Below are 24,156 nucleotides of genomic sequence, written 5' to 3' on the forward strand. Positions count from 1 at the left end.
GAAAGGCCGCCTCCTCCTGTCCGGGCCCCTCAGCCTCCAGCCACCCTTTCCCTGCCCCAGTCCGGCAGAGTCCGGCAGAGTCCTCGGCACAGGCTGCCAGGATGGTCTCCCCTGGGGGCCGCCCTGCCACCCCCTGCTTCGAGCCTCCCTGTGGCCTCAGGGCTGAGCCTACACTTCTCACCTTGGATTTGAGAGGAATGCGAAGTGTGGCTGAGGCCTGCCTCGAGGGCCTTACAACCTGACCGCTTGTGACTCACAAAGTACAGCTCGGCCTCACCAGGCTTGTCGCATGGAGGCCCCGCCTGAGCCGGCTCTGTTTCCCCGCGGCCGCCCATCTCCTTACTTGGCCTTGAGCGCTGGAGGGCAGGGGCTGCGTCTCGACCCCGCGTGGAGCCTGCGTCCACTCAGGTCAGGTGTCCTCGGAGCACCTGCCGTGTACTGGCTGCCCACGGAGCCACAAACACAGGCACCAGGCAGTTCATTGCACACGTCACGCGTGTCGGGGACGAGCATTTGTAGAGTGGGTGAGATGTGCAGAGGCTCAGAGTAAGAGAGCAGCTCTGGCCCCGGGCCCCCTCCTCACTCCTGAGTCTGTGGCCCCTTGGGTGCACCCAGCTGGCCCCGGTTCTGTAAGTGCTGGTGAGAGTTGTCCTGGGGGACCTGGAGCCAGCTGCCTGCATTCAGATCCACGTTGTGCCACCTGTTAGCTGGGTGACCTTGGACAAGTCACCTAGCCTCTCTGTGCCTCGGTCTGCTCGTCTGTAGAGCAAGTGTGGTCATGGTCTGTCCTTCAGAGGCCTGTGTGAGGATTGGGTAACAGATATGAGGCGCCTAGCACAGGGCCCACAATTGCTAACTATTCAGTAAATATGTGCTGTCGTCATCATAAATGTAGTAGTTGTTCTTCCGTGAACGGATTGCCTTAAATGTGATTTTTATCCTTGTCTGTGGAGGAGATGGTAGCCTTCCTCTCGATAGCCATTCTTCCCTTAGTCCTGAGTAGTGAGGTCCTGATTCTTAGCTGGCCTGATTGTCCAGCTTCCCTTGGTGAAGCCACATGTCTGAATTTTGGCCAAGAAAATGCAAACAGATGTGGTGCAAAGGCAGCAGCTATTCCCTCTTCTTCCGGTCCTCTGTCCTGTTCCTGGGCATGATGGCTGGCGCTCTGGCTGCCACCTTGGACAGTGAGGAGGAGGCCCCTTCAGGGGGTGGTGGGAGGTGATCAGGGGGGATCGTGGAGCAGGTCCAAAGCCAGCTCTGGACTGCCCTTCTCCAGCCCTCTTTTACATGGCAGAGAAAGAAACTTCTATCTAGTTTAAGCCTCTTTGGTTGTTTCCTGTTACACACAGCTGAATCTAATTCCAAAACATCTCTCTTTTCAGCAAATGCCAGCTAATTTTAGCACAGGCTACAGAAAGGAAAATAATGAAAAATCAGTCATCAAAACAAATAATAAAACATGTCCTAAGTCAAGTATCAAAGACTTCTGCTGAGTACAACTAATAAACATAGGAACCCCTCCCCCGCCAAAACCAAAAGAACACAAACCAAAAACAAAAAAGGCAAGAGAAAGAACTAAGCAATGATGTCGTATCAGCCATAGTTTGCCTATTAGTTTTTTCTTAAAAACTTAATATATGTGGGTGTGCAAAGCAGGCACTGTGCTTGCTGGGTGTGGTTGAGGCTTGGTTTAACTCTTCAGGGAAAGAAATTTGGCCACAGGTACCGTGAGTCAGTCCTCCCTCTGAAGACAGTGTCTGAGGGAAACCCTTGGACGCACTGAAAGGGACCCGTATCAGTGGGCACGTTTATTGGCTGCCCAGCATGGAAATTTCTTCCCGTGTCTGGGGGTCCCCCTGCCTGGAATGAGGGTGCAGTTGGTTGGTTTAGCTAACGTAATGCACGGCCCTGGGCTCCACTTAGGGAGGGGCTAACTCGAGCAGGGGCAGGGGCATTCCGTTCTTGGGGTGCTGGTCACCTGGAGGAGTCTGGTCCCGGGTCCCAGGCTGGTTGGCGGTGGTGACCTTGCAGGCGAGGTGCTGAGTCACGTTGGCTCCGCTTGGGCCGCAAGCCCTGAGCTTGGGTCTCGGCCCTCCTGGCGCCTGGTTCGCTCTGCCCATTGTTAGGGGTCTGAGGAAGACGCCCCTGCGGTAGGTGAGGGGCTTCTCTGACCGGCGTTGTCAGGGCAGGTGGCTGCCTGAGTGGGGGTGGGTGGCAGTGAGGGGCTCCGAGGCTGCAGAGTGGTGGGCATGGAGGGGACGGTCTGTCAGGACGCTGCTGCCCGCTGGGCAGGCCTGTCTGCTGCAGAGCTGGTTCAAGGAGGTGAGGGCTCCCATCCCATGGGCCTTGCATGGGTCTCTTGCCCACCTCCTTGGCGTTCGCCTCTCCACTCCACCTTTCTCTGTCCTGCTCTGTCCCCAGGGCATCACTGTTCCTGTGGCCCCAGCTTCCAGCAGGATTCGGCCAGTGGGAGGCACTGGCAGGACAAGTGGGGAGAGAGGTTCGGGTGTTCCCCCCAGGCCCTGTCCCGCCCAGGACCGCAGTCTGCTCATGGCTGTGCTCCCTCCGCACCCCCAGGGACGGCTCCCCCCATAACCCCTTCACTGGCCCTGACAACCCATCTCCTCCCCTTATCCCTGCAGCCCAGGAGGGCCCCGGGTGCCTTGACGCCCCCCATGCTGGTTTCCTTAAGGCCCACATCCAGGTGACCATCCCTTCATGGAATGCTCTATAAAACAGCTGAGTCTGCCTTAGTTTCCAGCCAGGACTCTGATTGACAAAGGTCTTTGGTTTTGTCCTGAAAGCCCAGCAGCCTGTGGAGTGTCTCAGACCACAGCTAAGGACGAGACCCCCACGTCTCCTGCAGCAGAGGGTACGTCCTCCAACCCAGGCGGAATGAGCAGCTCCGAGGGAGACTGGGCTGCCTGTCGGAAGGAAGGAGGGGTCTGGCTGAGCTGCCGGCCCGGGCCCCTCCCCAGAGGCCGCGGGAAGGGGCAGGGCCCTGGTGGTTTACCGCAGGACGAGGGTGTGGTGTCCCTTGGGGTGTGAAGTCAGACTGCGTCAGGCCTGCCCTGGGGTCGGCTTCAGCAGGTGGCTTTCGGGGGACACAGGCCAGCCCATAACCGCAGGCAGCGGTGAACAGACACACAACCTCAGCCGTCCTGGAGCCAGAGGGGAGAACTTGAGAAGGTGCCGTGATGACAGGTGTGTGGTGGGCAGGGGGGCGGGGAGGGGGCCACGCGGGAGAGGTGTCACCAGCATGGGGCCCGACTGATGGGGGCCGTCCGGGGTGTGGGCTCCTTCCCTCCCGTGTTTTCCTTCTTGAAAGGGAGGAAATTAGGAGGGATTTGGTGTCATCCCTCCCCCACCTTGTTCTGGTTTGGGGCAAGTTCAGTGGCGGAGCTCAGAATGTGGCCGAGAGAAGACGCATGGGGGACGGGGGGGGGTGGATTGGTGCTGGGCTCAGACCTTCGAGGTGGACCCGGAGGCCTTTGGGGTTGGGGTGTCTGGGGCTCATGTAACTTAGGAGCGTGGCTTCATTTCGATGTGTGAATTGTGTGGATGCTGTGTGCTGGGAAGGAAACACAGATGGAGGTTTGGGGATCTGGTTTTAATGTAATCAATGAATGGGTGCACATCTTCGGGGTAAAAGGATGCTTGAAGGCCCTTTTTGGAGAGCAGCAGCGTCCACCCTGGTGTCAGAGGGGTCCGGTGGCTCCTCCTGTTTCGCCGTGTGGCCACTTGGTGGCCCTTCCACACGGGGAGGCTTGCGTCCTCCTCCTGGGTAAGTTTTTCTCTGTCACCTTTTCATTCCTGTTTCCTTCCCCTCCGTTTTCTCTGTTCTCTTCCCAATTACTTTATTAGTTGATACCGGGCCTCCCGAATGGATCCTTACTTGTTCTTATCTTTTCTCTGGCATTTTCCATCTCCGTTTTTAATTCTAAAAATGATTTATGGGGGTGGTACTGAACCAAACTCAGGTGTGCTCGCCCACGAGTGTTAAAGCCGACCTGCTGACACCAGGTTGCGGTGAAGGAAAGTGCAGCGTTAACTTCAGGGCCACAAGGAGAACCCGAACTCCCTCAGGGCTTTCGGGGGGGGTTATAAAGACAGAGTGAAGGAGGGGGTCGAGGGGTGTGTGACCAGCTCTTGGACATTATTCTGATTGGTTGGTGGTGAGATAAAAGGGTGATGTTTCCGGAATCTCAGTCAACCTTCTGGTTCCAACCTGTCTGGGGTCTACGTGCTGGTGGTCAGCATGCAGTTAACTTCTTCCACCTGGTGGGGGGGTTTCAGTATCTGCAAAACAGCTCAAGGATACGGCTCAGGATGTTATCTACAGCCCTTGAGGAGGAACTAAAGGTCCTTGACTTGTTTTATGGCTAAACTATTATTATTTCGTCTTACTTGACTTTTTTCCTTTGTTTCTGCATTTTCTCATTTCTCTGATTAAATTTATTCTTTGGAATTCAGGGAAAGCCCAGGAGGCTGAAGTTTTTCTGCCAACAAGAGGCAGGCAGAGGTCATGGTCTCGGACGGCCTTTCCTGGGAAGGCCCCGTAGGGTCCTTGCTGCTCGGTTGCAGGAGTATAACTTACAGGTCGTAAAGTCCATGCGCTGTAACCACACAGTTCAACAGTTGCTCCTTTAAAAATACCAGACTTTGTTTTTTAGAGTACTTTTAGGGTCACAGCAAAACCAAGAGGAAGGCACAGGGGTTTCCCGTGGACCCCCCGCCCCGACGCGCACACGGCCCCCCAGCAACGATCCCACCAGACGGGACCTGCACCCACGCCTCGTCATCCTCACCCAGAGTCCATAGTTGACGTGAGGGTTCACTCCTGGTGCTGTACACTCTGTGGGCTTAGATGAACGTATAATGACACGTATCCACCATCGAAGCATCGTCTAGAATAGTTTTCCTGCCCTAGAGTTCCTCCACGCTCCACTGATTCGTCCCCCGCCCCCACCTTGAGGTGCCGTTGCTGGGGCGGGAGCAGCTGTCTGCCCAGGCGCCGGCCCCCGCTGGAGAGAAGAAGCCTGGGTTCTGGGGCCCAGCACCCCGGAGAGGGTGCCGCTGGGGGGCGATGGCGAGGGGAGAGGCAGGGCAGGTGCAGGGGGTCTGCACACAGCACGGGGAGGCCGGCAGGCTGGAACAAGGGTAGTGTTGCTTTCTGGAAGCACCCTGCACTTCACACTCCTTCCTGGAGATGATTTAGTAAAAACCACAGAGTGGAGGAGCGTGGGGTTGGAATCCCGGACTCTCGTCCCATGTGTCATTCCTCCCGATGGGAAGGACCGACGGGCACAGAATTCTGTCTAGCAAGGGTCCTCGTCACCACTGTCGGTTCTGACCAAGCACAGACACACACACACGCACACGCACGTCCTCACGCATGTGCACCCCTGCATCCCTCAGTGTTTATGGGGCGCCTGCTCCACGCCAGTCACCACGTGGAACAGTGTGCCCCTTCCCGGCGCTCACGATGTGGGAAGTTTAGGGGGAGGGAAATGGACACCCGCACTCTCAGCATCCGTCTCCAGGGCCTGGCGCGCTTCTGCCCCGGGGTGACCGGGATGCACGCAGGAGTAGACCCGGTGGACCACCTGCCCACGTCGGGGAGGGGACGCACAAGATGACAAGCAGGACGCAGGGGTTGGCTGGCAGCCTGCTGGGTGGGGACGAACGTAATGAGGGAAAACAAGACACACTTGAGCTGGTGATTGAAGGTGATTGAAGTTAGGGAAGTTGGGACCGGGAAGGCTCAGTGAGAGGCCAGGAGGAACTAAGGCTGGGTCAGCAGCTTTGTGCTGTAAACGACCAGACACGAAACATTTCAGGCTTTGGGAACCATGTGGGCTCAGACGGGAGTCTTCACCTCTGCCCCCAAGGCTGTCTATAGACACGAGATGGGTGGGCCCTGATAGAGACTCACTGACAGATGCTGGGGAGAGGGGCCAACTGGAGCGCCGACCCCTGGAATGAAGACCCGCGGGGTGGGGGCGGGGGGCAGAGGGAGGGAACTGTGAGGATATTCGAGTGAAGAGCAGTCTGAGTTAAAGAGGCAGCACGTGCAAAGGCCCTGGGGTGGGAGTGTGCAGCTGCATTTGAGGGACGGGCGCCAGCTGGCTGGCCGGGCAGAGAGGACAAGTGGGGACGCAGGAGAGGGTCAGAGGAGTGTTGATGCAGGACAGACTTTGGCTTGTGTAATAGTAAACATTGGGAAGGGAGGGCCGTGGAGAATTCCAAGGCCCAGTTCCTAATTGTCTTTCTGTGGTTACACCAAGTCTGCTTCTTGCCTGAGGCAGAAATAAGAGCCCATTCTTCTCTTTTCCTACAAAGAGAGCTGGTCTTGAGTCAAGAGACAGACTCACTGGGGTAAGAAAATCCCCAGCTGGTTGTCATGCCCCTGCCTGATGCAGACCCGGTGAGAGCGCAGGGCAGGTGCCCTGCCCAGCACCCAGCAGAGCGGGGCCAGGAGGGGTGGGGAAGGGCCCCCGGTCTCCCTGGTCCAGCGGTGGCCTTGCCAGTGGGTGTCCCGTGACCTCCCAGGTCTGCCCTGGCTGCACCAGGGTGATCTTGGCTCTAATGGGGAGCGGGCATGCCCTTGGGGGCTGGGACCCCCGCATGGCCTCTAATCCTTACAAACTGAAGGGTGGGCACGTCCTGGCATTTCTGACGAAGCTGAAGCCGAGTCCAAGGTGTATCAGCCTGCTGTCACAGTTTTCCTTTTCATTGAGGTTAGTGACCACGTGGGCAGGGGTGCAGCTCCACCAAGCCTTACCTGGGTGAACTGCTGTGTCACCGCCCCTAGGTCGGGAGGCAGAAGGTTTCCAGCCCCCAGAAGGTCCCGTGTGTGCGTCCCCCTCCCCAGCCCGAGGGAGACACTCTTCTGACTGCTCTCATCTTGCAGTGGTTTTGCTTGTTCCCAAACCTCCTATGAATGGCATCATTCAGCACATATTCTTCGGGCGTCTGGTTTTTTGCTCAACACAATAGCATGTTGTTGTTTTCTAGTTCTATGTCGTGGTTCTCAAGAGTGTCATCTGGGGTCCCTGAGGGTCTCCCAGGCCCCTTCAGGGTGTCTGAGAGATCGGAAGGAGTTTTGCAGTAAAAATGCTAGTGTGTTGTCTGCACTCTCTGCCCTGGTTTTCCGGGGAGTGGGGTAGAGTTTGCAGAGCCTGCGACATGAGGCTTCTCGAGACTGAACGAAGAACAAGACGCGAGAACCCGGCTGCTCCCATGCAGCCAGGGCACAGAGACTCACGGTCAGGCGAGCTGGCACCGTCCTTCTCACTGTTTTTCTGTGTCGGGAAATATGGTTATTTTTATGGAAATATGTTATTTATGTAAGCACATGATGATTTATTATTGTTATTTTAAGCGAATTGATGAATACACGTTTTTGTGTTTTTTTAAAAATTTTTGTCTTGTAGTAGGGATACCATTTTATTTTATTTATTTATTTTATTTATTTGGTTGTGTCGAATCTTAGTTGCGGCAGGCGGGCTCCTTAGTTGTGGCATGCGTGTGGGATCTAGTTCTCGGACGAGGGATTGAACCCGGGCCCCTTGTGTTGGGAGTGCGGAGTCTTAACCACTACGCCACCAGGGAAGTCCCAAACACACTTTTTTTTTTTTTTGCGGTACACGGGCCTCTCACTGCCGTGGCCTCCCCGCCGCGGAGCACAGGCTCCAGACGCACAGGCCCAGCGGCCATGGCCCACGGGCCCAGCCGCTCCACGGCACGCGGGACCCTCCTGGACCGGGGCACGAACCCGCGTCCCCTGCATCGGCAGGCGGACTCCCAAGCACTGCGCCACCAGGAAAGCCCCCAGATACACATTTTTGGATGTCAGTTTTCCTTTCTCACTTGGTCAGAGTCAGTGGATGTGACCGCAGAGGTGAAGCTCCATGTGCTCCTTGGAGACCATGGGGACCCTCACTTCTGAGCTATGCTCCCTGGGGCCTCACTGCATGCAGGCCTCCCCCCACCCCCCCGCCTTTGCTTACCACTGTCCCGTGGTGGGCATTTGCGTCATTTCCAGCCTGGCTCATTGTGGACGCTCATGGACAAAGCCCCACTCCCCCTAGCTTTGTGCTTCTGCCCGGGGGCTGGGCTGGTGGCCCTCTGGGCTTGTTGACCGCACTGAGTCAGGGCACCTCAGCAGACAGGGGCTCTTTCGCGGGATCGTCCTGGGGTCCCACCAACACATGCAGCGGCAGCCTTCCGTGCAGGCCCAGCGTGTGGCCCCTGAGGGGCTGTGTGCTGGGCAAGCAAGGGGACCGCTGCCCCGGGAGGGCCACGCAGGGGGCCGGGAGTCTCAGCAGAGTCCTGAGGATGAGAAGGAGTGGCTGGACGGCGGAGGGAGCGTGGTCAGCTGAGGGGCCTCTCTGGGCCGCTCGCGGTGGTTGAGATTCGGGCAAGGTGGCTCTGAGCTTGGGAGGAGTGAGCGAGGGGCTGGAGGAGGGGAGGGCTGTGGGGGGGGGACTCGAGGTGGTGAGCAGGCCACGTGGGGAGGGAGCATTAGACTACCCTACCGGCCACAGAAAGGCGGTGTCCAATTTTAAGCAGGAAGGGACACCCTTCCTTTAGATTGTTATTTACTTTTGTTTTTAACTTAGACTTTTAATCCTGAGATAATGGTAGATTTGCACACAGTTGTACAAACTGATACAGAGAGAGCCCAGGTATCTTGTACCCAGTTTCCTCCAATGGGAACATCTTGTAAAACTGTCCTTCAGTATCACAACCCGGATAACGACATGGATTCAGTCAGATGCAGGACGTTTCCAGGACAGCAGGGTCCGTCCTGCGGCCCCATGATGCGCACACTCACTTCCCTGCACCCCGACCCGCTCCTTAGCCCTCCCAGCAACCACCAGTTGGTCTCCATTTCTGTAATTTGTCACTTCAAGAGTGTCATATGAATGGAATCATACAACATCTAACCTGTCGGGCTTGGCTTTTTTCATCCAACATAATTCTCTGGAGATGCGTCCAGGTCACTGTGTGTGTCACTAGTTCCTTCCCCTTTATTGCCGAGCTGTGCTCTCCATTTGGACCTGCTGCTTTGTTTAATCATTTACCTGTTGAAGGATAGCTGGGTGGTTTCCAGTGTTTTGCCATAAGCTTTGTTTATAAAGCTGTTGTAAACATTCACGTACACGTTTTTGTGTGAACATTCTGTGGGAGCATTTCTCTGGGGAAAAGGCCCAGGAGTGCAATGGCTGGGTCGTAAGGTGGTTCTGACCACTCTGCCGGAGTGTTCTTCAGAGTGGCTACACCGTTTTATGTTCCCCCCAGCTAAAGCCCACGTGCAGCAACGAAGACCCAACGCAGCCAAAAATAAATAAATAGATAGATAGATTAAAAAAACCCCAAAACCGGCCTGGCTGGGGGTGGAGGGTAGGTGTGTGAGAGGTGGCGGAGGGAGGGGTGGCTGAGGCTCTCAGGCCCTGGTCTGTCCCTGGTGGCCACTGTGGATGGGCAGGGCTGGCCCGAGCCCCGTGGGCAGCTCCCAAGCCTGCTCAGGCCTCTCAGCTGCCCACCTCCGCGCCTCTGGCAGCAGGAGGGCCACTGGGACCGAGCAGTCTGGACCGGCTGCTCCGATCTGGGTGGGGACTCCTGCTCTTTCTGCTGCCAGACTCAGTGTCGGAAAGCAGAAGCAAACTCCAGCCTTTGGACACCCTCCTTCCTGACCTCAGGGTCAGCTGGTCATTTCCTGTTAACCTAATCTCACTCCACACTCCTTTTGTCAGCAGACAGGCTACGTGGTGGCTAGCTGAGCTCCTGGCTGCAGCTTCTGCCCAGGGAGGGGTTGAGAGAGGAAGGGGGAACGTTGTGTGTGTGAGAGAGAAAGAGTCAGGGAGGGAGGCCAGCGGAAGGCGGGCGTGGCTATGAGCACCTGGGTAGCCTCAGTTTCCTCATCTGTAAAGTGGAGCAACGTCTCCACCTTTAGAGGAAATCGGGGAGAACTGGAGAGCCTGTTGTTTAAAGGACTCAGCGTATTTTAGGAGCCCAGTGAATATGTGCGACCATTCTTAGCAGCAGTAAACTGCTGAAACAGGACTTTATCTGTGGGGCCTCGTCCTCATGACCTAAGTACCCCGGAAGGTTCTGCCTCTGTAGGAATTTCACAGGCCCCAGGAGGGAGGCCTGAGAGCCCAGGCAGGGGGCAGGCGCCTGGGGAGACGCGGGCACAGTGAGGTGAGCCCAGGCTCGCCGCCACGGCTCATCAGCAGCTGACGTGTATTAAGCAGCAGCTGCATGCCGGGCTCTCCGCAATAACCCCGCACGGCAGTGATTATCTTTAGTTTTACTGCTGGGACACTGAGCTTGAGTGAGGGGAGTGACCGGGCCCGGTGAGCTGGGCAGGGTTGGTGTTTGAGCCAAGGCCTGGGTGCTGTCCAGGGCCCTCCAGCTGGTCCGGCCCATCTGGGGGGTGGCCTTCGTCTAGGCCACCTGGCCAGTAGAGGTCTGGATATAGAGGCCTGGACCGCAGGGGCCCCCAGCCCCGTTCAGTCTGGCTGGCTGTCCAGCTGCAAGGCGCTGCCTCTCACCTTGGAGGGGTCTGGGGGCCTGGGTCCAGCTGGGCGGAGTCTGCTGGGGAGTCTGCTCCTCAGGGCCCAGGCGGCCTTGTCCCTCAGCGTCCTGGCCCACTGCCTGGATGTTCCAGACCTGGTGGGCGGCTGGGAGTCTGAATGGGGTGGCACAGGGGGAGGGGCCGCGAGCCAGGTCTGGGCTCGGGTTTGGGGGGAGATGGTGTGTGAGGGCTGGTTGGCCGCCAGCCGCCAAGGACCGCCCACCCACTGGTGCGAACCTCAGAAAGGCGCTGGGGGGGCTTCCAGCTTCACTGCTGTCGCTTGCTGTCACCACATCAATGAGTGCCCCCGTCTTGTGTGTGCTGCCCCTGCAGCCCACCTTCCTGTCCCCCGTGTTGGAACTGTGGCTTCTCTACTCCTTTCCTGACATTCAGCACATGTCACTGGGCCGCCCCAGGCCGTGGAAGCTTCTGTGTGACTCTGACTGCTGTCTGTTACAGCGAAACTTAGCGATGCTCTGGACGGCTGTCCCTCGGGGATGGGTTTCAGGCCCAGTTAGATGCCACCCAGAGCAGCCAGGTCTCCTGCAGTGTGTCTGTGTGGGCAAAGCGATGGTTCCAGAACACACCTCCTGCTTAGAATCGTTTACGGGTCCCATTGTCATGCGAGGAAAGTCTGAAATCTGCCCCATGTCCCTCCGATGTCTGTGCTCTGCGGACCGCCACCTCGGTCCCCGGACCCTGCCCTACTCCCCAGCACTGACCCCAGCCTGGCCTCTGCACAGGCTGCTCCCCATGCCTGGAACACCCATCCTCACCCAGCACCTTTCACGAAGGGGGGTTAACTCCCACCCATCCTGCAAGACTGAGCCTCAGCGGCCCCAAGTCTGAGTGAAGCCCAGACTTGGGGCCTCACCCAGTTGGACGGTCGCCCCGCGCCCAAGCCTGTTTCCCAGCTCGAGACGCCGGGCTGTCTCTGTGCTGTGGGAATCAGTGAACGCAGCTCTTGGCAAGACATCGTGACCCTAAATTGCTAAGCAGGTGTCCGATGGTGGTTCTATCCTGAAAATTATTTCAGGAAGCCGGGGATGAGCTGGTGCGGGGGGCTCCGAACGGGAGGCTAGGGACTCGGGACTTTCCTGCTGCGATGGGAAGTCCCTGGCAGCTGGCAGGAGAGGGAGCGGAGCCAGGGTCAGGGTCAGGGTCCTGGGCAGCCACAGTGGGCCTGGCCTCGCCAGCGCCTGGACTGTGTCCTGCCCAGCATAGGGTTCAGGGCTGGCCTGGGCGCCCCTCTGCTGACTGCCCCCCACCAGCTCCGAACACAGAGGTGGAAACTACACACCACGTGTAACGATGGCCAGCGGTGATGGTGGGGGGGCGTGGAGGGGGCCTTTCAATACCAGAGGCTGTCTCAGGGCAGGGCGGGGGCCACCTTGATGGGAGGGGACTGGTGGCCCTGGGAGGGACCATCCAGGAAGTAGAAACCTTGTTTTCTCTCCACAAAAGCAGGAATTCCACACCATGCTTGGCTTCACCTTGGTCTTTATTCGAAGCTAGAAGGTGGCAGCCGAACAGGGCACCTCCCTCCAGCTCTGTCATCCCACGGCTCCAGGACCCTGTCCTCCTCCCCCGACAGTGGCCCGACCGGGTCTCCGGTGCTCACACGAGGCGGCCTGGCACGGACGCGCCTGGGTGAGGCCTGGGTGAGGGCAGGGGCGGAGAGTCCTGGGCGTGAAGGCAGCCAAGTCCGGGGCTCAGCACACCTGACAGCACCCAGAGGCCTGTGGCTCCACAGGGCGGGGCCCGCGTGCCCCGCCCCCAAGCCTCCCCTCCTTCCCCTCTCCGTCTCCGTCTCCGTGCCGTTGCCCTCCCACCCGCCGCACCTTTGCCTGCCACTGCTGTTCATCCTTCAGGCCCGACCTCCCCACGTGTCCAGACCCCAGTGCCCTGCCTTCGCTCCGTGCTCACAGCCGCTTCTCCCCACAGCCCTCGGCAGAGAGCGTGTCCCTCAGGACTCGTCTAGGGACCCTTATTCCTCCCCTGCTCGACTGGAGGCACCCCAAGTGTCCACCAGCCTGTACTCAGGGCCTGCGTCCTGCCGGGTGTGATGTGCTCAGTAAATACCTGTCCTCTGGACGGAGAAGTGTAAGGACGGATGACTGGATGGGCAGACACGCTGGAGGCTGATGGATGAGAAGATGGACGGATACAGGGGTGGCTGGGTGGCTAGGTGGGCTGACTGACGGCCTGGGTCGGGATTCCAGCACCGTCACTCACAGCTGTGTGACCTTGGAGAGAGACTTAACCTCTCTGGCCTCAGTTTTGTCATCTGTGAAATGAGAGTGAAACAGTACCTCCTCATAGGTTGTGAGGTTGAGGGTGAGCTCGTGTGCCTGTGGGTACGAGCGTGTGTGTGTCCCTGTGGGACTGTGAGCTCGAGTGTAAGTGTGCACGGGCGTGAAGGCCTTGGTGCACACGTGAATGTGTTTGCGTGAGCATTCATGAGTGAGCATATGCGTGTGTGCGGAGGTTCGTGTGCAGTTGTGAGTCTAAGTGTGGCGTGTTCACGTGTGTGCATGATTGTTTGGGGTCCACAGGCGAGGGAGGGCAGTGAAGGCACGTGTGCACAGTGCGGGTGAGGAGGAGTGTGCCGACCGTGTGCGTGTGTGTGAATTGATGTGAAGGGCACATGTGTGTGTGTGTGCACATGTGTGTGTGCGTGCACGTATATGTGTGCGTGCGTGTGCACCGGGGTTGGTGAAGCAGCTCCTGCCTGCATCCGGGGAACCAGAGTCACCCCAAACAGGGTCCCCGTCTGGAGACTGGATTTTTGGCCCCACCCCAGCCCCCTCCTCCCAGCCCAGAAGCTGGAACAGAGGTCAGGAGGTCAGGGGCTGGAGCCAGGCCACCAGGGGCCTGTCCCACAGTGGGACACGTGCCCTGAAGCCCGGGTGCCCAGGGAGTGTTGCTGGGGGAAGGCTGGGTGCCCGTCTGCTTTACCACATCTCTGCCTGGCGATGAGAAAACGGAGGCTCCCAGAGGTCAGTCCCTTCCCGGGTCTCATGCTGGGACAGGGCAGGGGTTGGAGTGCACGTGAGTCAGGCGCCCAGGCTCTCTCCCCGCATCTGTCTGCCAGGGATGTGAGGCCGCGTGACCGAGAAAACCTACTTGGCCTCGAAGGAGAGCAGTGGACACGGCCCTGAACCCCGCCCCCCGCCCCCGCCCAGTGAGGCTTTGCTCTCAACCCCTTGAGGGCTCGAGTCTCTGCTTTGATTAAGAGGCCCTCCGTCCCCGGAAGCAAGACCCAGCCCGGGCTGCAGGGGCATCCCTGCCTGCTGACGGTGGTCTCACCTGACCGCCTGCAGGGTAGGAGTCCCATCCCACCCCCCTGCATCCTGGTTTAAGAATAACTCTTAGCCCCGGGCAAGTGGCTTTCCGTATGTAATCGTGACACCCCAGAGCTCAGAGAAGTGAAAGGCAGCACCTGGGGCCCGGCTCGCAGGGGTCAGCTGGGAGTTGAGCCGGATCAGCCCGGCTCCAGAGCCCATCACGGGTCAGGTCCACAAGCCACAGGCCACCTGAGGGCAAGATCACGTCCAGGCGGGAGGGGCGGCCCCTGAGCTGGGCCTGCGAGGGTCTCAGGAGGGATGGGGGCCCCACCGCAGGCACAGGGAACACTGGGCAAAGGTGTGGAGGCGGGGGAGGGAGGGCTGCCGAGGAAGGCTCAGGCAGACCAGGAACTTCGGCTTTCGATCCGATGGGACTAGGGAGCCGTGGCAGGTGTTTGCGCAGCGAGGGGTCGGCTGTGCTCAGGGCTCTGGGCTGGCTGCGAACTGGGGGGTGGATGGGAGGAGCCCAGGGGAGAGGCAGTTAGAAGGGCCAGGGGTAACTGTCACAAGCTTGAATGAGGGTGAAAGTCACTGGAGGCGGAAGACACCAGGGGACACGCAGCCGACGTCAGAACAGCCCAGGGCGCTGAGGAGAGCCGCAGCTGGGACAGCCTGGAGGGAGGGGCGCGCAGGCAGCGGGGTGGCATCACGCACAGGCCGTGGGGTGGCATCACGGGCCCCGCACCTGGCAGGCGCCCAGTACAGAGACCATCCATGGGAGGAAGGAGGCCATCGTGGCTCTAGGTCAGCATAGGTCATGCTTTCTCCCCGTTCCCCCAGCTCTGCCTTCTACACCCCCTGCCCGGTGGCCCCGGAAGAACCCCGCTGGGCCAGCAGGGGCAGTGCCAGCCTAGTCCCGTGTCTACCGCGCACCCATATGGCTTCCTCTCCATCCACCCTCCCCCTCCCTGTCCTTATCTTTCCCTCCCGTCTCCATGGCGACTCACCACCCCGGCTTGCCTGCATCCCAGCCTCTGCCAGGGATTCTGGGCCCGGCTCTGTCCCTCCCTCCGGAGCCCTGGTTCCTGCAGTCCTGTCTCCTCCCCCTGGGGTGAGTCCAGAGGCAGCCTCCTCTTTCCCGACTGTCACATCCATTTTCCAGCCCTGCCGACTTGTGTCCTCTGGGGAGACCCCCCCAGCCTCCACTGGCCACAGCTCCGCCAGCCCTTCCGGGAGGGAAGCCAGCCTCAGCGCCGCCAAAGGTCTCCTGGGTGTCCTGCCTGCTCCCGGACCCTCTCCCGGACCCTCTCCTGGACCCTCTCCCCACGCCAGCCTCCCATGCCGAGGTCTGCCTTGTCAGTCATTTCCTTTTGTCACCGGCTTGGCAAACAGGCGAGTCTTTGGTCCTGAGACCTGGGGGTGGGGACTGGGTCTGCAGAGGGAGGATGGGGGCACCTGGAATCCAGGATGAAGATAGAAGTCTGGATTCCCTTCTAAATAACATTTTTGGGATTGTTTTTCTCCCCAATTTTCTCTCCAAGGAGAGAAAACAGAGCTTCATGGGCAACAGCAGCAACAGTTGGTAAGTGGCAGGGCCTGGCGGCAGGACTGGGGCCTGGATGCCTGTCCCAGGGGAGCGAGCACGAGGCTGGGTCCGCCAGGCTGTGGAGGGAGGGATGGGAAAACCAGGTGGGTGCTGCAGCGAGGCAGATGCCAGCTCAGAGCTGGAATCTTCCAAGAGCCGCCTGCTGCCCCCCGGGAGGCCTCTCCTTATGGTCCCCGCTGCCCGAGGGAGGTAGTAGAAAGGATCCTCTTGGGGTATGTAGAGGTCATTGACCCCTGGAGGGACCCCCCCCCCTCCCCTCGCAGCAGGAGGCCATGGGGGAGGATTTCCATGGGCGTCTGTGCCAGGCTCCGGGCAGGGTGCACCATCTTGTCTCTTCACCCCATCCTTCCCTCCTGGACCGTTAGAAATGGGGCAGACCTGGGCGGGAACTTGCCCAAGACGGCTCCCTCCAGGCTTCCCCATCTCAGGCTCCCTCTGACTGCTGCCCTGGGGTCCCCGCGCCCTGCACACCACCCCCAGGTCCCACGCACCATTCCCCAAGTTGGACCTGGGGCTGGGGTCCCGACCTGTGGCGCCCCGGGAGCCGCCCGCCTGCTCCATCTGCCTGGAGAGGCCGCGCGAGCCCATCTCTCTGGACTGTGGCCACGACTTCTGCCCGCGGTGCTTCAGCACCCACCGTGTCCCCGGCTGCGGGCCGCCCTGCTGCCCCGAGTGCCGCAAGACCTGCAAGCAGAAGGGCCTCCGGGGCCTGGGGGAGAGGATGAGGCTCCTGCCACGGAGGCCGCTGCCCACCGCGCTGCAGGTGCGCAGGCCTCCTCCCGGCCGGGGGCTTTGACCTCACACTGGGATGTCACGGAGGGAGGTGGAGTTCGGGGGGACGCTCCCCAGCCTGGGAGCTCAGGGAGCCCTGTCTCCGGGCCCAGGAGACCTGCGCGGTGAGGGCCCAGCCGCTGCTGCTGGTGCGTGTCAACGCCTCCGGTGGCCTCATCCTGAGGATGGGGGCCGTCAACCGCTGCCTGAAGCACCCGCTGGCCAGGGACACCCCCGTCTGCCTCCTTGCCGTCCTGGGAGAGCGGCACTCAGGGAAGACCTTCCTCCTAAACCACCTGCTTCAGGGCCTGCCCGGCCTGGTGAGGGCGGGGCTGGGCCGGGGGCTGGGGGCAGGGGCAGGGACCCAGCCTGGCTTGGGGGGCCAGATGGGCCAACGGATGCTCTGCTTCTCTGCCCCACAGGAGCCCGGCGAGGGCGGCTGGCCGAGGGAAGGGTGCTCTGGGCAGGGCTTCCGGTGGGGAGCCAACAGCCTCACCAGGGGCCTCTGGATGTGGAGTCATCCCTTCCTGCTGGGGAAGGAGGGGAGGAAGGTGAGCGGGGAGGGGCAGAGGAGTCCAGACCGGCTCATGGAGAGGGGAATCGGGCAGGAAATCTCTGGGGGCTGGGACGAGAAGATGGGGCGGGCAGAGGCACCTGGGGGGCGCGGCAGGCTGACCCCTCAGTGTGCACCCCTGCCTCCACACAGGTGGCCGTGTTCCTGGTGGACACGGGGGACGCCATGAGCCCTGAACTGAGCAGGGAAACGAGGACCCGGCTCTGCGCCCTCACCTCCATGCTGAGCTCCTACCAGGTGAGGCCCCCCAGCCCCTCTGCCTGCCCTGCTCCGCTCTCGCCACCCACACTAGGGCCATCCCAGCCGGGTCTGGCCCTCCAAGCCCCGGGGACCGGGACCTTTACCCCGGAGGCCCCTGTGTCTGGGATCCCCGCAGGTTCTTGGGGCGCCCCTGCGAGGGGGCGCCTCGAGTCAGTGTGAAGGTCCTAAAGGCGGGTCGGAGGCCCCTGGGGCAGCTGAAGGTCTGTGGACCGTCCCCCTGCCTGCCCTCCACCCCTCGGGCCGGGCCAGCCCTGCCCTGCAGGCTGCGGGGGTCCCCGGGGCTGGTCCCTCGCACCTCCTGAGCCCCACGGTCTGCCTGGGGGTCCTGCCTCACCGGGGTCTTCCCAGTGTCTCTTTGCCTTCACAGACCCCCTTCCACCTTGTTCTCCTTGGTTCCAGATCCTCACGGCCTTCCAGGAGCTGAAGGATACAGACCTGGAGTATCTGGAGGTGAGGACACAGCTGCTCTTGGGGCTGAACCCTGTCCCTGCCCTGCCCGTGAGGCCAGGGGTGCCTTTCAGCTCTGGCCCAGGATTTTGTGACCTGGAGCAGGATTGCGGGGTTGGGGGCAGAGGGTAAACCAGGAGGTGCCTGGTTGGGGAGAGGTAGGAGGGTCCTGGGGCCAGGAGCCGGGAGGATGTCCTCCAGTGGCCCAGGGGGAGGGGAGGCACAGCCCTTGGAGTGGCCCAGCCATGACCCCTGTGCCCCATCCCCAGATGTTTGTCCACGTGGCCGAGGTGATGGGCAGGCATTATGGGATGGTGCCAATCCAGGTGAGATACCCGTTTCTGGACTTGTCACCCCAGACTCCGACACCCCGGCTGCTGCTATCAGCACCCCTTCTCTTCCAGCACCTGGACCTCTTAGTTCGTGACTCATCCCACCCCAGCAAGGCGGGGCAGGGGCATGTAGGCGACATCATCAAGGTGAGGGAGGGGATGGGGCGGAGGTGTAGACGGGGCAGAAGGTCAGTTAGCCGGGGAGCGCGCTCAGAGCGCATCCCCACTCCTCTCTAGAAGTCATCCGGCAAATACCCCAAGGTTCAGGGGCTGCTTCAAGGAAGGCGAGCCCGCTGCTGCCTCCTGCCGGCTCCCAGGAGGCGGTGGGCGAGCAAAGGCCACGGAAGCCCGGGAGGTGAGTGTCCCAGGAGCAAAGCCTCCCCGGCCTGCCCTCCTTCTCCTCCCCCTCCCCTCCTCCTCTCCTCCTCCCCTCCTCCCCCTCCTCCTCCCCTCCCCCTCCCCTCCCCTCCTCCTCCCCCTATTCCTCTCCTCCCCCTCCCCCTCCCCCTCCCCTTCCTCCTCCCCCTATTCCTCTCCTCCCCCTCCTCCTTCCCCTCCTCCTCCTCCTCCTCTCCCGACACCCCTTTCTCTTCCTGAAGCCGGTCCTGCTTACCAGGCACCTCTGCATGAGGACTCTCTTCCTCAGACACAGATGATGATGCTGGCCACCTCCGCGCCTACGTGGCCGATGTGCTGAGCGCGGCCCCCCTGCATGCCAAGAGCCGCTGCCAGGGCTACTGGAGCGAGGGGCGCCCCGCGGCCCGGGGGGACAGACGCCTGCTCACGGGGCAGCAGCTGGCTCAGGAAATCAAGGTGTGAAAGCTCCCCAGAGCCCCAGGAGACCCGCTGGCCCCCGCCCCCCCTGACCCCCCGACGCTGTCTCCGCAGAACCTCTCGGGCTGGATGGGCAGGACGGGGCCTGGGTGCGCCTCTCCGGATGAGGTATGGGGCTACAGGGAGGACGCGGGTGGGAGGCGAGCCGGGCTCCCCGAGATGGAGCGGGGGGCCCGGCAGCGCCCAGCGGGGGAAAGGAGGGAGGCAGCCGGGTTTTGCCGTGGACAGATGGCTGCCCAGCTGCACGACCTTCGGACGGTGGAGGCTGCCAAGAAGGAGTTTGAGGAGTACTTGCGGCAGCAGGTGAGCCTCGGGCCCCGGGAGGCCAGGCGTCCTGCGGGAGAGGGACCAGTCTTTGGGCGGGGGGGCCGGCGTCCGCTGGGAGGCACCGGGGCTCCAGGTCAGGGCCCCTTCTTTCTCGTCCATCACAGGACGTGGCCACCAAGCGCATATTCTCTGCGCTCCGGGTGCTGCCAGACACCATGCGGAACCTCCTGTCGACCCAGAAGGACGCGCTCCTGGCTCGGCACGGGGCGGCCTTGCTATGCACGGGGAGGGAGCAGACCTTAGAGGCCCTGGAGGCCGAGCTGCAGGCCGAGGCCAAGGCCTTCATGGACTCCTACACCGTGCGTTTCTGCGGCCACCTGGCCGCTGTGGGCGGCGCCGTGGGCGCGGGGCTCATGGGCCTGGCGGGGGGCGTGGTGGGTGCCGGCATGGCCGCCGCGGCGCTGGCCGCAGAAGCTGGGATGGTGGCCGCGGGAGCTGCAGTGGGGGCCACGGGGGCAGCCGTGGTCGGGGGAGGCGTGGGTGCCGGGTTGGCGGCCACGGTGGGCTGCATGGAGAGGGAGGAGGACGAGAGAGTGCAGGAGGGGGACCGGGCGCCCCTGCTGCAGGAGGAGTGACCGCCCGCCAGATGCTCCAGGGAAGGAGAGCTGCCGGGGGGAGGGGAGGGATGGGGGCCGCTGTTCCAAGGGCCCCTGTGTGCCACACCACCCTGGTTGAACGCCCCATCTGGGTGGTGACTGGTGACCGAGAATCGAGGAGACCTCAGGGCCGGCGGCAGAGTGTGAGCCTGGACAGAGTCTGGGGCTGTTTCCATTGCAGACGACTGCTAACCTGTCTCTCTTCCCAGATAGACTGGACCCCAGGGTCTCCCGCCAAGATCGTGGCCCACCCTCCCCGCCCTCGCTTATTTCCCGAGATGGTAGGGGGGCTAAGCGGGCGCCATTCTGGAAGTCTCCCCTTCAGAGGCGGGAGCAGCCCCAGGATGGGTGACCTAGGTGTTCAAGATTGGGAGCCCTGATAAGAGGCTGGGGAAGGAGCAGGAGGGGCCCCCGGGCAAAGCCAAAGAGTCCGGGTGGTGCACGGTGGCCTGCCCCCCTGAGTGGAGACTCTTTCCAAAGCTACCCCAGCAGGACGGGGGCCACCCCCTTCTCCCGCAGCCCCGGGGAGCCCACATGTGCACCGGGAATGGGGTTCCCTTACGTGTCCCTCGTGGTCGTGCCCTTTGTCCAGCCTGGTCAGTGCCCATGTTCTTTGTGGAATGCCATCCCAGCAACGGGTCAAAAGCCAAAGAAAACACCTGTAGTTGCATTCTGAGCTCCATCGACAGCCCTCATAGCAGATTCTATGAAAGTCCTGGGGGGACACATCCATGGAACATGCCCGCCCCCCTCAGCCTAGGGGAGACACCTCCGTCCATGTTAGCAGGAGACCTGGATGCAGCCCCCAGGAGGACAGCAAAGCCCCACAAGGAGGGCTTCTAGGCTATTCAACTGCAAAGGATTAATGGGCGCGTCATACGCAAAATAAAATGTGTGTGCTTGAGTGTCAGCTTCCCAGTAAATTATTGAAACATCTCCTGAATCAGCCTACGTGGGGCTTTGGGGACAGGGGCGGGGAGCCAAGGTGCTCCATGATGGGGGCCTGTGGATGGGAGGAGAGACCGAAATTCCAGAGATGTGGGATCCGAGGGCAGGAGGGCTCAGGCCAGAGGCTGAGGGCATGGCCATCTGCTCAGGCTTGTCCACTAGGAGTTGGGGTCCTGCTCCCCTGGTCTCTCCTGCCTCAGCTGACGCTGTGAGAGGTTGCCACCTGGCATCTGTCCCAGCAGAAGGAGAGGGTGGAGGTTGATGGGGAGTGGCTGGGGAGCTGAAAGCAGGAGGAGCCCGGATCACTCCCACGGGCTAGCAGCGGGCAAGCACCCCAGGTCGCCGTCTCAGCGTTACAGATGCAAACCCAGGGAGGGGAAGTCTCAGCTGATGTTCCCCAGCTGGCCGATGGCAGAAGGGGAGCCTCGAACTCCTGATCCCCCAGGTGGTGTCCCCCGCAGGGTCAGTTGTGCTGAAATCGAGACGCTCCCCTCCAGGTCCAGCTCTGGGAAGCAGTGTTGGGAGACAGAGGCAGAAGGACGTGGTCTGGGACACACGGGTCAACAGTAGAGGCTGCAGCCCGCAAGCTGGGGACAAAATAACGATGCAGAGAAACCCCGGAGCCAGGCTGGGGACGGGTGGGGCAGAGACGGAGGACTGAGGGCGACTGTTGAACTTCTGGGGTTGGGGCTAGAGGTGGGGACAGGGCCCAGACTTTGTGCGTTTGTCAAGAAAAGTTTTCTGGAAGCATCTCTCTGCGTTGTTCCCTTGCCATCTGGCAGACACATGAGCTATAGAAGCTCCCAGACTTTGGGGCTGGCAGGCTCAGGAATGTGGCGGAGGCTCAGCGGAGTCAAGGAGGGAGGGTGCTGTCTAGCTAGAGCCCGCACCCCGCCCCACTGCCAGCACTGGAAGGGACCGCAGTGCGCTGCTTCCCCCGCTCTTTGGACAGAAGGGGAGACTGGCCCGGCGGGCGAGTGCGCCGCAGAGGCCAGATGAGTCATACTAAGTAGTACTTGTCTTGTGCCTTATAGCTCTCAAAGCATCTTCCCAAACAGCATCTCCCTAAAGCCTGGAAACCACCCCGTGCAGTACATCGAGTATCTGTTTTTAACAGAAGCTCAGAGAAATGATGTGTCTCTGTTGGAAAAAACTAGTCAGGGGTGAGCCAGGACTCGAACATACGGTCTCTGATGCCAAATTCCTTGCTCAGGTGAGCCTTCACCCCACAGCCTCCCAGATCCCGAGAACAGGCCTCTGGGTCCCAAACCTGATGCTTCCAACACTGGTTCTGTAGTTCACAAGAGCCCAGGTGACTGTGCCGAGGCCTTGCAGCCCGGCTGGTGGCTCTCCTCTCTGGCGAAGGTCACCAACTCCAAGGTCCGGGTTAGAGATCTGGTGACTTAGCCTGCGGTTCCTACTTCTGAGGCCTCCGTGACACTGAAAATGGCAGTGACACGATGCACGGGAAGCTGCATCCTTAGCCCCGCCGTGGGCTGAAGCGTATCACCCCTGCCCCCTTCCCCCTGCACCCCATGCCCCAGTTCATATGTCGAAATCCTAGTGCCCAATGTGATGGGACTAGGGGGTGGGACCTTTGGGAGGTAATTAGGTCTTGAGGGTGCAGCCCTTGTGTATGGGATTAGTGCCCTTGTTAGAGATTAGAGACCCCCGCAGAGCCCACTACCCTCTTCCACATGTGAGGACCCAGCCGGCTATGCACCAGAAAGTGGGCCCTCACCAGCCACTACAGCGCATCTGCTGGCCCCATAATCTTGGACGTCCAACCTCTTGAACCATGAGAAATAAATGTTGTTGTTTACAAGCTGCCCCATCTGTGGATTTTGTTACAACAGCCCCTGACAGAGGGAGAATTTACAAATAGTTTTCTCTAGGAAAAGTCCTAAGAAAAAGGAGGGGGGAGAAAAGACCTCTTTCCTTTTAATAACAAGGGAAAATTCAATCTTATTTTTATTTACCCTCACAATTTTCCCTTTTGTTGCTATTTTATTTTATAAATTTATTTATTTACTTGTTTATTTGTTTGTTTGTTTTGGGCTGTGTTGGGTCTTCGTTGCTGCATGCAGGCTTTCTCTAGTTGCATCGAGCAGCGGCTACTCTTCCTTGCGGTGCACGGGCTTCTCATTGTGGTGGCTTCTCTTGTGGAGCACGGGCTCTAGGCGCACGGGCTTCAGTAGTTGTGGCTCACGGGCTCTAGAGTGCAGGCTCAGTAGTTGTGGCTCGCGGGCTCTAGAGTGCAGGCTCAGTAGTTGTGGCTCGCGGGCTCTAGAGTGCAGGCTCAGTAGTTGTGACGCACGGGCTTAGTTGCTCCGCAGCATGTGGGGTCTTCCTGGACCAGGACTTGAACCCGTGTCTCCTGCATTGGCAGGTTGATTCCTGACCACTGCGCCACCAGGGAAGCCCTCGTTGCTGTTTTATAGTAGTGTGATAGGCTGAGACCTGGGACTCTACTGGAGAGCTTGCACCTGGATAACGGCTCCTCGAGCAGCAGATACAGAGGATCTACGCCTGACTAAAAATAACCGTGTGCATGCTCAGCTGGGGGCAATTCTGAGCAATAAGATACAAAAAGGCCACAAACCGACTGCCAGGGCTGAGGCGCCGGGAGCAAAAGCAGGGAACTGCGCCTGCCCCCTGCGCACGGCACCAGCGAGGGGGTGGGCAGACCACCTGAGCCGCCTCTCAGCCCCTCCCACCAGCCCGCCCCCGCCCCCACCCCATTTAAGGGACCCGCCCGCCCACCTAGGGAGCAGCACCTGTTACTTGTTCTCGGTGCCTCCTGCTGCAGCACAAGACCCGGTAAAGCCTTGTCTGAGTTCCCCGTCTGGCCGCTTATCAGTTTCTACTGATTAAAGAGTCCAAGGACCCGGGTCAGTATTACACTTTGTGATGACTCTGGCGGGAAGTCCTTGGGGCCTTTTACAGCACCCCCAGGAGAGGATTAGGCCCCTCCGGGACCACCAAACGCAGCTTCCCTGCGGGCGATGCAGCGGCCTAGACCTCTTCAGCTTCTCCGCGTCTGGTAAGTCTGCCGTTGTCACCCCGAGGGTCTCGGCGCCCTCACTCAGGCATCGCTTCCCCCTCCCCTTGGTCCTTTCCCTCTCCTGAGCTCTCTACTTCTCTCTGCCGTCTCCTACTTCTGTCCTCTCCTTCCGAGGGAGTGGATGCTGGGCAGCTCCAGCATCCCTCCTCTCAGCTGTGAGACCTGCTCCCTCTGGCTGGCAGCAGTCACCTTGACGGGTGACACACAGGTGGGAGATGTACAACTGGCTGGTTTCGGGGCTGGGGCACCCCAGGGGGCCGTGGACAGGGTGCTTGGTGGTTTCTGGGTGCAGGTTGACTGGTGCCTGAATAGACACCCGCAGGGGCGGGTTGAAAAGGCAACCTCTGTCTGTCTCTCTTTCTCTTTTTCAGCGTTTTCTGTCCCTCCTCTCTTTCCCTCTCCCTTGGTCCTCATACCTACACTCCCGTCCGTTTCATCTTGGAGACTTCCTGTTAGGTCACCTTTTCCACAGCTCCCCCCTCCCCCCAGTACTTTTCTGTTCTCTGTTCCCAACTCCAGCTGGC

At 60.4% G+C, this 24,156-nt stretch overlaps 1 protein-coding gene across 5 annotated transcripts; it reads left to right on the top strand.

Moving 5' to 3' along the window:
* Positions 1-2,239: 2,239 nt before the first annotated feature.
* On the top strand, positions 2,240-20,524 carry RNF112 (ring finger protein 112). Of its 5 annotated transcripts, none has more exons than XM_067714172.1 (15): positions 2,240-3,204; positions 15,035-15,264; positions 15,414-15,454; positions 15,959-16,241; positions 16,363-16,569; positions 16,672-16,800; positions 16,956-17,060; positions 17,484-17,534; positions 17,801-17,857; positions 17,936-18,010; positions 18,101-18,218; positions 18,510-18,676; positions 18,752-18,805; positions 18,926-19,000; positions 19,129-20,524. In XM_067714172.1, exons 1-15 carry the CDS (start codon positions 3,198-3,200, stop codon positions 19,597-19,599), a joined length of 2,070 nt encoding a protein of 689 aa, XP_067570273.1. In that variant the 5' UTR covers positions 2,240-3,197; the 3' UTR covers positions 19,600-20,524. The 5 variants fall into 5 exon arrangements, with proteins under 5 accessions (XP_067570273.1, XP_067570275.1, XP_067570274.1 ...); XM_067714174.1 differs by having other exon boundaries at positions 18,516-18,676; XM_067714173.1 differs by having other exon boundaries at positions 16,366-16,569.
* The last annotated feature ends 3,632 nt before the right edge of the window (positions 20,525-24,156 follow it).

The sequence above is a fragment of the Pseudorca crassidens genome, chromosome 19, assembly GCF_039906515.1.
Source record: "Pseudorca crassidens isolate mPseCra1 chromosome 19, mPseCra1.hap1, whole genome shotgun sequence".
Classification (NCBI taxonomy): Eukaryota; Metazoa; Chordata; class Mammalia; order Artiodactyla; family Delphinidae; genus Pseudorca; species Pseudorca crassidens.

Bases quoted from the DNA above. Each gene is read 5' to 3' on its own strand.
- RNF112 (XM_067714171.1), top strand. The intron at 16,570-16,671 runs GTGAGGGCGGGG...TCTGCCCCACAG, and splicing joins TTCAGGGCCTGCCCGGCCTG to GAGCCCGGCGAGGGCGGCTG. The intron at 16,801-16,955 runs GTGAGCGGGGAG...GCCTCCACACAG, and splicing joins TGGGGAAGGAGGGGAGGAAG to GTGGCCGTGTTCCTGGTGGA.